Below are 15,120 nucleotides of genomic sequence, written 5' to 3'. Positions count from 1 at the left end.
CTGCACTTTTATAACATAGTAACATCACCAATGTGTAGATTTTGCAATGAAAAATAAAATATAATCATTGCAAAAATAGTTAGAATCACATCACTTTTCATTGCACATCCTGCCTTTGACAGTCTTACAGGGAGATAGGCCCAGAAGAAGGCTCAGCAGCGACTGCGCTTCCTGAGAATTCTCAGGAAAAACAAACTAGAACAGAAGCTGCTGGAGACCTTCTATCGCTCTACAATCGAGAGCGTGTTCACGGACTGCATCACAGCGGGGTAGTCGGGGAGCTCGGCTGCAGACAGGAAGGCTCTGCAGAGGGTCATAAACACAGCCCCGAGGATTACTGGCTGCCCTCTGCCCTCCTCAGAGGAGATCTCCAGCTCCTGATGCCTCAGAAGCTCTAGATCTATTCTCAAAGACTCCTCCCACCCAGCACATCATCTGTTTGACCAGGTGCTACAGGTCACTGAAAGCCCGCACCTCCAGACTCACTAGTCTGGTAGGGAGGTGGGGGTCCCATGCACCCGAAAGATATATTTTTCTAACCTAGCTTTTTGTAATCCTTAAGGTGTCTAGAAAATGATTTTTGATGTTAACAGCACAAATTTTTGTCCCATGTATGATTTTTTGGGCCATCTTTTATGGCCATCCTGGATTTTCGACTGCGAAAAATGAAAACTTTAAACCTACATAGCTCCTGAACCATACATCACACAGAGTCAACTGACCCCATTTTCTTTTTGTCTTGACATGAGGAATTGAGAAAGATGGGGATTGCCATGATTGGGTCATGTATTGTACATAAAAACTCAAATAAACAAAAAAAAAACAAAAAAAAAAAACGTTAAAATTCAGCAAAATTGGATCACAGAAACTCCTCCCCCAACAGTTTCTTTCCCTGGGCTATAAGGACACTAAATAACAATAATGTGCAACACTCCATGCAATATTCTTAACTTCTGTCTTTTATTGTTTTGTATATATTTTATCATTTTATCAGTGCTGTTATAGCTATTATATAGCTGCATATGTTTTGTGTCCAAGCTGGTTGTTTGTTGTCTTGTATTATATGTTTTTAAAGCCCAAACGGTGTGGCACTCAAAATCTCATCATATTTATTATATAATGACAATAAAGCTTCCTATTCTCTTCTATATCTGCAAGCATAACACATTAAATACAATTCTTTTGAGTTGTAAAATGTTTATTTTTATAACAATGTTCAGCCATAAAAATTGAATATATTAAAAGTATCTGAAATAGTGTTATAGGCTAGAAAAAACTATGGCTTATGAAAATGGCTTTTTGCCAATATTGGAATAAAAGAGAGAATTACTTCACAAAGGTGAAAATTGGGTTACTGATTAACTTCATGTTTTGGTTTGAATGTTATGTATTTTTCTCTGATTTGCCCTCTAGTTTGGTATGCTCAACTGAAAAACACGAATTCCATCCTTATATTACAAGCGAGTTAGACTGAGGTAGATTAATAATTGTACAGGCATGGCTACGCAGTTTTGTTATCATACATATGATAATGATGAGATCTTTGGTTTTGTTTTATTTGTTTTTTTTAGCTTTTCTTATATGTATCATTATGCATGCAGTATTGATTTCATTTTTACATGTTTGTCAAGACTTGTGAATATGTGTTTGTATATATTGTACAGTTGTTTGCACAAAGTATGGGCAAGTTTAACCCCAACCCTACATAAATCACTAATCTGTCATCCATGTGAGCAAACTAGGACCGCAGAGAGTCTGGACTTCTTCTCTCCTCTCTGCCCGCCTACCTGGATGTCCAGGGTGGAGAAGTAGCTGTTGAGGTGCTCAGGGTCGTTGATGTCGGGTTCCCAGCAGACTGGACAGACCATGTCTCGGATGTGTTTGTCCCTCACAGCGATGGTGAAGTGCTGCTGGAAACAACCGCAGCACACCGAACACTGGCAGGACGTCAGAGACTGCATCTGAGAGGCGAGGGAGTGAGAGAAAGTGCAAAAGGAAGTGGCATGTTTCAACAAGTGTCTGGATAGTTTCATCACAAACTGTAAAAATTTCTCACAGATAACTTGGATGATCTTCCAGAATACAGACAAGGCAGACAGAGGAATTTTTATATGGATGTAGTTGATAAAATCAGACATTTGTAAACAATGAATGATGAACTGATATAGAAGTCACTGAAGATAAGAATTTGGTGAAGATGAATTAAATGTGCTGAGCCTTTCAAGAGCTTTAGATTTTGCCATGTTATGCAAGATGTTCCATCATCATCAAAGTTTTTCAGTTCTGCAGATAAAATAAAAACACCTCATCCAGATCATATTAAGATTATATTAATTTATTTTCACTGAGATTGGTGTGATATTCTGCTAAACAAACCAAATGTTCATGTGCCGTACAATTTACAAATTAAACAAATTAACAAAAGTAACTGTGCTGAATTTTTGCCATTTTTTAAACCTTATATTAGAAATGAAACAGAGGACTTACAGGTGAGAAAAAATAAAATAAAAATGGTATAAAAGTAGTTAAAAATGAGAAATTAAGTAATTTCCACCATGCAGCAGTGAACATAACATTTCTCTCATTTGAAGATACATCCTCAGAAAACGCCACACCTGTTGCACACATGACTAATTTTTAGTGAAAATTTTTGATGAGCGTTTAAAAATTGTATGGTCACCTAAGTGCCACCATCGGGAAGGCTGTGCTCGTATTGCAGTATGCACTGTTTTGGACTGAACTGGACAACTCTGCAAAGTGTCGTGCATTGTTGTGCATGAAGAGGCAGTTTTTGTTTTGCCTAAAGATGCTAATAACATGAAAGGTAACAAGAGGCTGCCTCGTCTGCCTGACCACAACAAGCCACAACTAGACAGATAAGACTGTGCCCATGTAAACAGACACCGCCCTAGTACCTTATTATGAGGGAAGACAGAGAGACATATGGGACATTCTTTTGCCAGGACTCTCTTGATGAACTCCCTGTCGTGGGACTCCCGTACAGCCTGCACTACGTCCTCCAGGGAGTAGGGGGCATTACGTTCCAGCAGCAGGGACAGCGCCAGCTCACAGCGACCCCAGCTAGGAAGGTCGTACACAGCGAGTAGCCTCCGACATATGCGCTGGAATGGAAGGAAGCATTACACACATGTTACAGAATCACCAGAATCAGAATCGGACATACTTTTTTGATCCCCGAGGAGAAATTGGGTAATTGGAGGTTACATGTTCCTGTGTGCCCACACTGCAAGCAACACAATACACCCTTGTCACAGCAGCCATTTTGACATTAATAGAAGGTAAACACTGGTGTTTCTAATGACATTAATTAAGGTTCAGTTCCATGTAAGTGTAGCTGAGACTTTCCAGTGAGCCAGCATGAACAGCAGCAGGACCCTGGCTCTGTTAGACCTGAATGAAACAGAATCTTAATTAATGTCATTAGTAATATTTGTTATTTCATGTCAAAATGGCTGCTATGGAAAATATCTATTATCAAGTTACTGGAAGTCAGTTCACTTCTGATAAAATTGAGTGACGAAGGGAAACCTGACACAGAGAAGTCATCAACATGAAGTTAACTTGCTCCTGAATTGGACCTATATGATTGATTTTTAGGTCAGAATACTAAAATTCATTTATGCTTAGTGTTAAAGCAAAGTTAGCAAACAAAAAATCTTATATCCAGTTAAACTTTTTAGTCTTTTGAAATACAACTAAATACACTGTACGGTTGACTTTCCTAACCACATCATGCAATCAATGTTACTTTCAAAAAGGAAGAAACTGAAATGTTTTTAAAAGATTGAAAAAATACTGTCTAGAACTGGCAGTGAGGCATCTAAACCAGTGGAGCTACTGAAAATTTACTGATTTTACCCCCAAGATACAAAACAACACATAAATAGACCATAAGAAATTGGGTCCAAGTCCACAAGATGTTCCAGCCTTTCAACATGTACTCTGGAGATCAGAGCCAAAAGCATCACGTGTTTCTGATCTCACCTGTTTGTCGGGGTAATGGATGTCTATGGGAGGCTCCGGTTTGTCACACCACATGCGCTGGTGGAATGGCTCCAGGAGGGGCCTTTGCAGCAAGGCCAGGGCCCCCCTCACCTCACCACCGCTCTGCTTCAAAACCTCATGACATCGGGACTCATCATCGAACCCCAGTGAACACAGTTCCTTCACCTGAGAAGGGAGACGAGAGAGAAACACATTTAGTGCTGCGACACCAAGTCAACTACCAGATTCATATAAAGTGCCAATTTCTCTTTTAATGTAAAGCACTGTGAACTGTGTGTTTTGTATGAAAGTGGCTATAAAACTAAACTTTATTATTTTCATTAGGATTAATGAGAATATTGCGATGCGATGATTCAATTGCTGACAAGAAGTTTGACTAAAGTACACACTGCAGTAAGACTGTGATGTGTGAGCAGTTCTTTCCAAAGAGGAGTTACCTGTGAGGGTAAAGAAGGGTTGCATCCATAGTATTTCTCATCTTGCTTTTAGCTACATTTAATACAATTCTAATGCAACAGATCCTTGAAACTCCAATGGCATGAGTCTGATACATGCCTGCATGTTGTACCATACCTTGGCGTGTCGGTCTCTGAGAGCCTGTCTGGCAGCTCTCTCAGTGTCGCCCCCTGCTGTCAACCACGCCTGCTTGGCCTCTGCTCTGGACAGCTGTACCACACCTCCTTTCTCCCCAGGGCTGACCTCCTTCCCAGCATCCTCAGTGGGACATTCACATGGTCCGTTCTGTGATAGAGGACAGTGAGTCACTAACAGGATCACCATTACTAACAGACACTAAGGGCTCTATTTTTCGTGAATCAGTCATGACAAACTGTACGACGTTCCGGGCAGCGAGTCTCACAGCGCAGTTGGGAACTGGGATTGATTAGGAGGAACAGAGAAAGCTCTACCCCACATGAATGCAACAGATCATCCAGGTTTGACCGATCACCCCCCTTCTGTGTTGCCAGAAAGAGCTCTTAGCTGGGAGGGTGCTGCTCCAAAATGAATGTAGGTGAACCGCCACAGAGAAGAGGCAAGATTTTGAGTGGTGACTCAAAACTGAAACAAAAACACTTTGAAGGACGCAATGTAGGTTTGTTTCAGATTCATTATCAATGGTCTATGGAACCAATTGTAGTGATACAGTGGTGGAGCTACTTTCAGTGGCAGTTCTATGACAGAAAGTGCTTCCACCAGTTACAGTAGTAAGCAGGGGGTGGAAAAGAGCGTTGATGCAAATTTTGTAAATTGTGGCTTGATTCAACTCACTGGCGCAGTTAGAACTTCATCCAAATCATTTACAGGGAACAAGCTCAAAAGGCAAAGTTTTGGAGTTAATGGGCCAGATGTTGACATGTGAAAGCCAATTCCTTGTGCTTGGAAAGCCAAGCCTAACAAAAATCAAGCAAGGGAAAACCTCTCTCTGGACTGATGCTCACATTCAGCTACTCGATGGTAGCAGTGTGGAACCATGCACAATATCAGACTGGAATGGCTTTGATGAAAAGGGTGCTGCCAAACTGTAATACTGGCAAAGCAAGGAAAATGTATTTTGTATTAATGTTTATTAGGCCCAAATATCTTCAGGATTATTGTTCTGTTTGTCTGTTTTTAGAAAAGACAGTAAAAAGAGATTTTCAGCATCATTTGAGATGCTGTTCATTGCTACATTTAGTTTATGTATGTATTTACCATTTCCAAGTTTGGAAGGGAATTTTACGTTGTTGCTTTGGGTGTTTATTTTGCTAAATCTTGTTCAGGGTCCCTGAGTTAGCAGCAGGGGGTGGAAGGGTTCAGGAACACCTTAACAGCATGCTGTATATCAGTTTAGAGATCAGCTTAGTTTACTGATGTGAGTGTGGATTAGGAAGTGAATATGCTAGCTCTATAATTGGGTTTCTGGGTTTATGAAAGCCACACACCAATATTTTAAGGAAGTACTTTAATAATTATAGTGCTTTAATAATTATAACAGTTGGATTTAAAAAAAAATTGATGATGAAATGATTAAATGAAAAACTAAAGAAAAAGGACTGTCCTGGAACTTTTTCAGAACCCCCTCCCCACTTCTGATCAAACCACACCTATTCTCCACACCTATTGTGTATCCATATCTCAAGACAAATCATTTTCTCTGCACATCCCTAGTTGGTAAGTAGGTTGCCAAATGAAAATAAATAAAAGATCTGATTGGTCAGTTGGACCTACTTTGACATCAGCCCAATTGCATGATGAAAGGCACAGTGATGGCTGATCACAAAAGGCATACAGGCATGCATTAAGCTTCTGGTACTGACTGTGTGCTCGGTTGTGGCCTTGTTCGTTGCAGAATCAACTGAGGAAGATGCCGCCAACACACAGATCTGGTCCAGCAGCAGAGGCAGCTCTGCTTTCAACCATTCCCAGGGCAGGATGCTAGTGTCCCCAGCCACCCGCATGCCTGTGTACACCTCCTCTGGGCTAACTCCTTTCTTCTCCCCATCCTGCAGGAGAGACAGGAACAAATGCATACACAATAATATGAACAATCGATTTGGAAAGTTCTATATGATTTAAAGGACCATAGTGGTGATTTTGCATGCCTAGCATATCTATAAATTAAACAACTTTTTTTTGTTACTTTCTTATTTGAATTGGGAAGGAGATCAGGCAGGCAGATAACGTGTGCAGGAAACTTTCTCTTTGCTAAGAGGAAAAAACCTACTTTGACAAATAATTTTCATTTCACAGAAAAAAAAAGGGCACCGGGACTTGTTTCTTTATACTGGCATGATCCACTTTGTGTTTGTTTATGCACTAAAAGTGTTATTTTGGGAGCTGTTTTGCTATGGAAGTGAATGGAGAGACAGAAATACAGTATTCTTGATTAGCAGCCAGGGGAGCACACAGCAGCTAATGAGGAGATTTCACCACCATGTGGACTCGCATCACACCCAGGGAAACTATACAACCCAACACTCTACCAGACCTATTTCCTGCATTTGCACACAGGGCACATGTGTCAAAGCATGTGTCATGATAGCAACTAGTGAGACTAGCAAGAGCAACTAGAGAGACAGCTGATCTACCCACGTCTACCCACATGTGCTGATGTGGATTTATGCCAAAATTCAATTGGGTTGCATTTTTACATGTTAGCTTGATGCTAGCTAGCCATTACCTCTACTGTTACAGTTGAAGAGCTAAAGCTTTATCCTATTACAGGAGTTATCTGTCCAATCCTCCAGACATTCCTTATATCTGTTTAATTTTTGGGCTAGCACAACTGTCTTAATTAATCAAGGCCTTCCTGAGTGGTTGATTAATTAAGATGTGCTGGCCCAAAGTGTGTTCTAGTGCCCACTAGTGCACTTTGAAGTGTGGATACGGGTCAGGTTTGGAAAAAATGTACAAATTATGTTTGGCTTCGGCTCGGGTTTAGTCACATCAGTGTTATTTTTGTGAAAAATAACAGACCTACTGCCTGCTCTGAGCAGCTTCCTGAATAGTGCTAGAGTTTACGTGATGACACTGAAGGCAGCATTTAAGCTATTTCAGGTGGTAAATGTAACCTAGCGTAGGAGGACAAGCAAACTGTCGGGCTCGGGTCGGGTTCGGACACAAAAAAAGGAGGGACTTGAGGCTTGGTTACTATGTTTCTGCCCCCGATCAGGTTTGGACAAAAACATGTGGCCTGATCCGCACTCTAGTGCACTTTCCTGTATTTTGATACTAAATGCATGCAGTCCAGGCCAGAGGATGATGAAAGGTCACTTGCCCTAATTAACTGAATCAGCTTGAGCCCCTCCTCCTTCATTAGCCTCTGTCTCCGTGCATCAGGATCCTCTGGGGGAGGGTTTTTGGGTTTGATTGGCAGGGCCGGGACCCTTCTGACGGGCGAGGGGGGGCGGAGCTTGGCAGGCAGAGGTGCGGGTTCTGGACGAGCCAGGTCACACATCTCGCAGACTGTAGCTGGAGAATAGTTGACATATGTGCAGAACTGACACACCCACTGTGGAGACAAAAGGACAGGCAGTCACAAACTCTGCTCTGCATCGTTTTTCTGGTTTGCTTTCTCACTCTCTTTTTCTCTCTTTTACACACACACAAACACACAAGTAACTGACCTGGCTGTCGGGGTCACCGGGCATGCCCAGTACAGGCGCTGGCGGTCTGGGGGGGGTGACCGGTGGGTGTGTTGGCGTAACAGGAGGTCGTGTGGCCAGACGAGGCCGTTCACACACCTCACACAGAATACTGCTGGCTGCATTCACCACAGTACAGCTCCTACACTGCCACTCTGTAACACACACACACACACACACACACACACAGCAAGAGTGTCAGTTCTGTATTGACAATGTTCAAAACAAAGCCCAGAGGATTCAAGCTGAATTAACAGTAAACAGCACTTAAGCCACACTGCTCAGACGTATGGGTAAACCAAGAGAGTAACTTAGAGTTCATGCGATGCCCTGAAATGCCCTCAACATTTTAATGAGTAAAATGATTGTACAAATGGCACTGACCGGCAGTGGCAACCGTTTTTCATTCCTCTATTAAAAGCCCATTGTGTTCTTCATTATCTGCCAAAGTGGCCATGATTGGATTGAGAAAGTGTGTCCTAAATTTAAAGGTCAAAATAGAAGAGCCTATTTGCGCACCCCACAAACAAACAAATCTCTTTGCAATTGCGTCCAGTGCTGGATGACTCTCTAGCTGAGAGACTTCAGTCCAAATTACTATGACTCATGATGAGGAAACAGTTGAATCACAAAACCACAAATCAGACTGGTAGCACAAGCCAGAGGCTTCAGACAGTGTAGCTCTGCTATGTGTGCTTGTTGGCGTCAATGGCAAACTTGCCTGTCAGGGGGGAGCACGTACTTTCTGTTAGCAATACAATACAATTTTCCAAAAGCTGAGTGTGTTGTCCACACACTGATCTGCAATCAAAGTGTTGTTGATTTTTTTCCTTTTTTTTAAGACTATTTTTAAAAAGACTGGGGTTTGTGAGGCTCATTTGACAGAGGCTTCATTGTTAAAACAGTTAACTTTAACCGATTTCCTACATTTTTAACACAGGCTTTCTCACCAAATATATTCACAGGTTAAAATAAATTTTAACAAACAAATGTCACTCAACCTCTCAGATCAACCTCTCAGATTGGGTCCACTGCAACGAATGATGACCAGGGTAGATGTTGCCAGACTCTCAAAATTAAGTCAAATGTGTCAAGGGCTCAAGGGCTTTTCTATCAGAGGGCCACTCCCCTTGAAGGGCTCTCATATTAATTATGTTTCAAGATAAAAAAGAAGAAAAAAAAAAACCCTGTCTATAAAGTTTATAAGTTTATACATTTAGAGGTATAATATGTAAGCTCTGCACTTAAACAGCACTATTTATCCACAAAGCACTATATAAATAAAGGTATTATCATTATCATCATTATTATTAGTAATAGTAGTAGTAGTAGTAGTAGTATTTAAATAATAAAATAATACATCAGCTGGAATCACAGTAATCTGAATAAAGGTAATGCATCTCATGAAAAACGTAGGAGCAAATTATTTTGTTTTTGTGTGATCTGAATTCATCCACAATAATGCACCCACGGGGGGGCTAACAGTCACCACATAAACACAGCGTGATGACACTGACCAGTGATGGTCGCTGGCTGGGACTCGTCTGCTGCAGAGCTGGCTGACGCCAATCGGGGGCGCTCACACACCTCACACAGCACATCCTGGATGGTGTTGACTTTAGTGCAGTGAAGGCAACGCCAGGAAGATGAACTGACATAGAATCAGAAGACAGGAGTAACACTATTACATCAGCTGTTCATTATGTGCCTTCAAAAACGGAGAAAAAAATGATTATAAAAAGAAATGAAGAAACACAATTTCACAGGAACTGTTCTGTTTAAACCAGAATAGTTCCCCATATTAATTCTCAGTAATGTTCTTCAAACATCCTTCTTCATGTTTTTATTCTCCAGTCTTCTCTGAAATACTCCGGACATTAATTGTTAAGCTATTTTAGGAGATGTGCAAAATATTTTTAGGTTTCTACTAAGTTCTACTAAATTTTACCGATGCCTAATAAAAAACTGCCAGATGTAGCCACACATTTCAAATGATACTGACTTATTTGATATGATATTTGACTTATCAAAACCACAGTTTCCTACTTTGTGCACACCTGATACAATTCCTTCCTGCGTTGTGGTTATTTCGTTTGACTTGTTCTGCTATGTGGTGCAGCAGTGTAGCATTAATGTACTTGGTGCTGAGGTGTGGGAACGTGCCTTTGCATCTGGAAACTGGAAGTTATTTTGGTACTGATGAACAAGACCATCTCTGTAAGTTATGTGATCTTCAAGAAACTGAAAGTCAATTACATTTTGTTTTGTGTCATCCACTGTTTGAAGGAATGTCAAGAACCTCCACTATTTTCGACCAGGAAATAGTAACATAGCAGTGAAATAGTGAAGCTTTTGCATTTGCAGACTTCTGGGAAAACGTGTGGACATTAAGAAGTAATGTGCTGTGCATGTAGCCTTTTTTTGTGTGGAATTATGTGTGTGTGTTAGGCAAAGAGGGTTTGTCTATGCGTGTCTTGTAATTCCATGTGAGATGGGACATGGACCTCATGACATGACATAAAATAAAAAATTCATTCATTCATTCATTCTTAATCATAAGCAGTGGGTCACTTAAAGTTTTTCTGTTTCCTCAGCACGGCAAAGCCAACAGGATGTCTTAATCACAACTTCCAATTTGGAAGAAATACTCCTAGTATCATTACATTTTCTACATGTTTGAGTCAGAAAATGTTTTTGCGAAAATAACTCTTGGTACGGAGAACCAGGCTGGCTCTGGAACAGAACTATCAGATTATCCTCATTTTCAAATGTGTGAACATCATCTATCCAGACCTGTGGGTCTTCCTGCTTTTGGATGATGTCACAGCGGTTCGATGGTGATTGGCTCTCTCGGGGTAGGAGTGGTACAGTCTGTCACATTCCGAGCACAGCCATTGGACACAGGTCGGGCAGAGGACGGAGACAGGGAATATCCCACAGATAGTACAGTTCTCTGGAACATAAATATAAAAACACATTGTACCTAACACTGTACCAATATATGCAATGTTACTCTACCAATACAATGCATAGTAAAATGTACAACACACTGCACCAAAACCTTATAGAGGACATTGGACTAAAACCATGTATAAACGCACCCGCAAGAATATGTGTGGCCACTACCAGGGGGCGATGCAGAATGCTAAAACTATGCCACACAGAGTCAAATGATCAGCAGGCAATGAGACCAGAAAATCAGCTCTCTAAATTAAAATTATTTTTATTGTGGACTGGTGAAAATGACCACATGCTCGTTAAGAAGATACAGATTTCTATGAAGGACTGAAATTTGGAACTATTTAACAATTTTGGTTATATAACCAGTCAACCCCACACAGCCTCAATGCTTGTGGAAATCTTCTGCCATAATTCTCAAAATTCACAATTCCATTCCCTCTCAATGTCACGTCAGTGTATAATTCTGTCTTCATTTGAAATATTGGGCCATGAAACAATGACAGTAATATCATCTACTTACTGATAAATAACTGGAATCAAATGTAGTGATAATTTTACAGCTTTTATCCCCACTGACCGCCGTATATTGCACTCTGTTCAACAAATGCTCAACATTGCTCCCAATGTCCAAAAGACTGCACTGCACTCTTTTTACTGCCTCAATGGCTGTGGTCAATGAAACCATAACTACAGTCATCAGTAACACCTGTGTTTACCCTGCTATTTCATGTCAAAATGGCAGCTGTGAAAAAGGTCTATTACAGTCCGTTCGTCAATAAATGAAAACACACACACACACAGATAACTAACTAATGTACTAAGTGAACCAGAGTATGGCTTGTCTCCTTACCTGGGTGTTTGGTTGAGCACAAGGAGGTGGAGGCCTGGATGGATCTGTGACTCTGGTGGGCTGAGGACAGGGAAGGACCATGGCTGCTCTCTTTTGGGAAGGACAGAGACTTTGCCTGGCCCTCCCTATAACCTGAAGAGGAGGAGGATGAGGAGGAGGAGGAAGAAGAAGAGGGATAGACCACAGCATCGGTGTTGAGACCGACATCCTAGAAGAAAGAGGAGAGAGAAGTAGATAAGAACTGCTTGGAAGCGCAAGTGAATTATTTTACATTTCATTATGACGGTCAAGACTGAGCGAACACACTCATGGACGGGGCCCTATTTACACGAGCACAGAGTTACATGCAAAGAGAGACACACAAAAACCTTTGCAATCGTCAAGTAAAGCATCTGCCAAACTGATAAAAACATTCACAAATCAATTAAGACTGCATTTCAAGTCAAGATTCTTTGCCAAAATCCTACTAAAAAATGGTTGATGGTGACAGAATGTGGTATGCCAGTCCCTTGGCAAACTGGGGCAAAGGTCAGCTAACAGAGAAGTGAGCATTTTCCTGAAAATAATGGTTAAACAGAAATGAAAATGACAAATAGCACAGCTCCAACCTTGTGTCTCAGAGTAGGAATGATTCTCTCATAGAACTCGGGGTGAGGATGAGCCTCCTGGAACAAAAAGGAAACTACAAGTTAATATTGATACTTATTCTGATTTTAATTATCAAATCACATTGTATAACTAAGTAGCAAAAATATAAGAGAGTAATTCTCTCATAAAAGAGTATGGCAGTAAAGCGACCTTATCCGAAGGGGCTCGTTTAGTCTCAATTCATATAGCATGTTAGGATGTTCTCATATAATGGCTATACATTTCTTGTTTTTACCTTGATATATCTGGACTGCTGCGTGTCCTGCGGTCTTCCTAAGTGTCACATGATGTCACCGTGACATTTCCTGTCAGGCTGTCCTACCTGATCCAGCAGTGTCATGGTAACATCATGTGACACTTTTGAGGAAGACTGCAGAACACACAGCAGTCCAAACATGTCAGGAAAATCAAGAATCATACAGTCAGTAGGCCTATGGGGCCTTTTGAGAGAAAATGTATATGCCATAGGGTCGGGTGATATGGACTAAACCAAATGTCACAATATCTTTGACAGAAGATGATGATACTGTAGGGATGAATACTGGTGCTTTTATAGGATATTTACACACAAGAGATTTATGATAGACATTTATTAGTAATATGGATATGATGACCAAGAAGATAGAGGCAAACTGTCTAATAAGTTCATAAAACGGCATCCCTTTCCTGTAATGCAATTTTAAAACCAGGAAAAGACAATACTTATGCCAAGTTTTTACATGATTTGCTCATATTTTCACTACTACCTATTAATGCTTTGGTAGAGTGTTGCGATGTATAGTTTGCTGGACATGATGTCAGTCCACATGGTGGTGAAATATCCTCATCATATCCTCCTCATTATTTGCTAAGTATTTCCCTGACCTGATTATCCACAAAACTGCATTTCTATCTTTCCATTCACTTCCATGGTATGGCAAAACAGCTCCCAAAATAACACTTTAACACAAACAAATGCAAACAAAGCACATTTGTGTGTGTGCATGTGTGTGTGTGTGTAATTACAATTATTTGTGAAAGTGCAATCGGGTCATTTCTTCCCGGCTGAAGGTTACTGTGCTGAAGCTTCTTGCACACCCTAGCTGCCATATCTACTTCGCAATTCAAACAGGAAAATAACACTTGACGTCCATGGAAACTTCCAGCATCATAAGTAGAAAGTTGCGGTTGCTACAACTTTGTGGACCGATAAAGTGATGGACCAACAGAATGAGGTGCTGGGCCAAACACCTGCAACTGACAGAGGAACCACTGACAAAGGAGCCTCCCACAAGAGTCTGTGACAAACACTTCAGAAATTATTGAAGGGGACGTGGCTAAAATATAGGGCCATTCCATTATGTAAATCCATTTCTAAATTTTAGGCCACTCCCATTGCCACACCCCCTTTTGCCTAGGGTTGGGTTCTGAAACGCGGTGCCAATAGGGCACTGGTTCCGACGTAAACGGTAGTAAAGAGACCGACTAAGAACGATAATTTCGGTGCCTCATTTCAGTGCCGGCCGCTGGTGCTCCGGCATCACCTTGCGGTTGTTGAACGTGACATCAGTGCCACTACTCCGCACACTTGTTGATCAGAACTGATAGTGAGAGGATCAATAAAGATGCCGGAGGCAAAACGCTCCAAGGTTTGGCTCCGTTTCCCGTCTAAGGAGGATGCAGACTCTGCAACATGCAACAGACGCCTTAAAGCAACGTCATGCAAGGGAGGGAACACGTCGAATTTAATGAAACATCTGGAGACACGTTGAGTTTATTTAAAAGTGAACAATGCACCGTGTTTGATAATCTACGTCAGCGGTCCCCAACCCGCGGTTGCGCACAAATGGCATGAGTTTGTTATTACCATATGTTACTTGTATTTATATTGTTTAAATATTTAAGTTAATATTGTGTTCAATTTGGCCCAGGAAATAAAAGGGTATTGTTTTTTGACAAAGTGTGTGCATTTTCGTTTTTGTTTTTTAAGTACCGGTTCGAGAACCGTTTAAGTACCGGAACCGTTTAAAAAATACCGAGTAGGCACCGGCATCGGATAAAACCCAACCGATACCCAACCCTAACACACACATACACATTGACCTCAATGCCAAATTTCAACCTTCTAGGGTGAAAACTGTGGCTGCAAAAGGGTAATCCTCATGTAAAAGTGTTCTCTTGGGAGCTGTTTTGTTATGGAAGTGAATGGAGAGAAATCCAGAATTGTGGATTAGCAGCCAAGGGGAGCACAGAGCAGCTGATGAGGAGATTTCACCATCATGTGGACTCAGATCACACCCAGGGAACTAGACAATCCAACACTCAACCAATTTTGCTTTAATTCATATATCCTTGTGTATTTACAATTTAGTGCATTATACTTTAAATAAAAAACTTCTAGTCCTCAAACAGGTGCTAGGAGCAGAAGGCTTTCAGGTGATGTCACACGCCCTCTGATGGGTATATTGGAGGTCCTGAGCTCTTGGGCACCAGTGGCTGTGAACAGCTAAATGTGTCTCTAAAATTACAATC

General features: G+C 41.1%; 1 protein-coding gene across 1 annotated transcript in view; it reads right to left on the bottom strand.

The window, feature by feature from the left end:
* The window catches only part of rnf31 (ring finger protein 31), a 46,802-nt gene that overhangs the window by 24,181 nt on the left and 7,501 nt on the right, over positions 1 to 15,120 (bottom strand). Inside the window, exons 5-15 of the mRNA XM_030074920.1 lie at positions 12,570 to 12,626; positions 11,962 to 12,169; positions 10,944 to 11,103; positions 9,668 to 9,801; positions 8,133 to 8,305; positions 7,784 to 8,017; positions 6,324 to 6,509; positions 4,600 to 4,767; positions 4,006 to 4,191; positions 2,916 to 3,122; positions 1,788 to 1,961 (exon numbers count right to left, since the gene is read on the bottom strand). Coding sequence (XP_029930780.1) covers positions 1,788 to 1,961; positions 2,916 to 3,122; positions 4,006 to 4,191; positions 4,600 to 4,767; positions 6,324 to 6,509; positions 7,784 to 8,017; positions 8,133 to 8,305; positions 9,668 to 9,801; positions 10,944 to 11,103; positions 11,962 to 12,169; positions 12,570 to 12,626 — 1,887 coding nt within the window. The remainder of the gene's footprint in view (positions 1 to 1,787; positions 1,962 to 2,915; positions 3,123 to 4,005; positions 4,192 to 4,599; positions 4,768 to 6,323; positions 6,510 to 7,783; positions 8,018 to 8,132; positions 8,306 to 9,667; positions 9,802 to 10,943; positions 11,104 to 11,961; positions 12,170 to 12,569; positions 12,627 to 15,120) is intronic.

Source organism: Myripristis murdjan, chromosome 17, assembly GCF_902150065.1.
Source record: "Myripristis murdjan chromosome 17, fMyrMur1.1, whole genome shotgun sequence".
Taxonomy (NCBI): Eukaryota; Metazoa; Chordata; class Actinopteri; order Holocentriformes; family Holocentridae; genus Myripristis; species Myripristis murdjan.
Note: the sequence above shows the minus strand (reverse complement) of the source record. Positions and strands in the feature narration are given on the sequence as shown.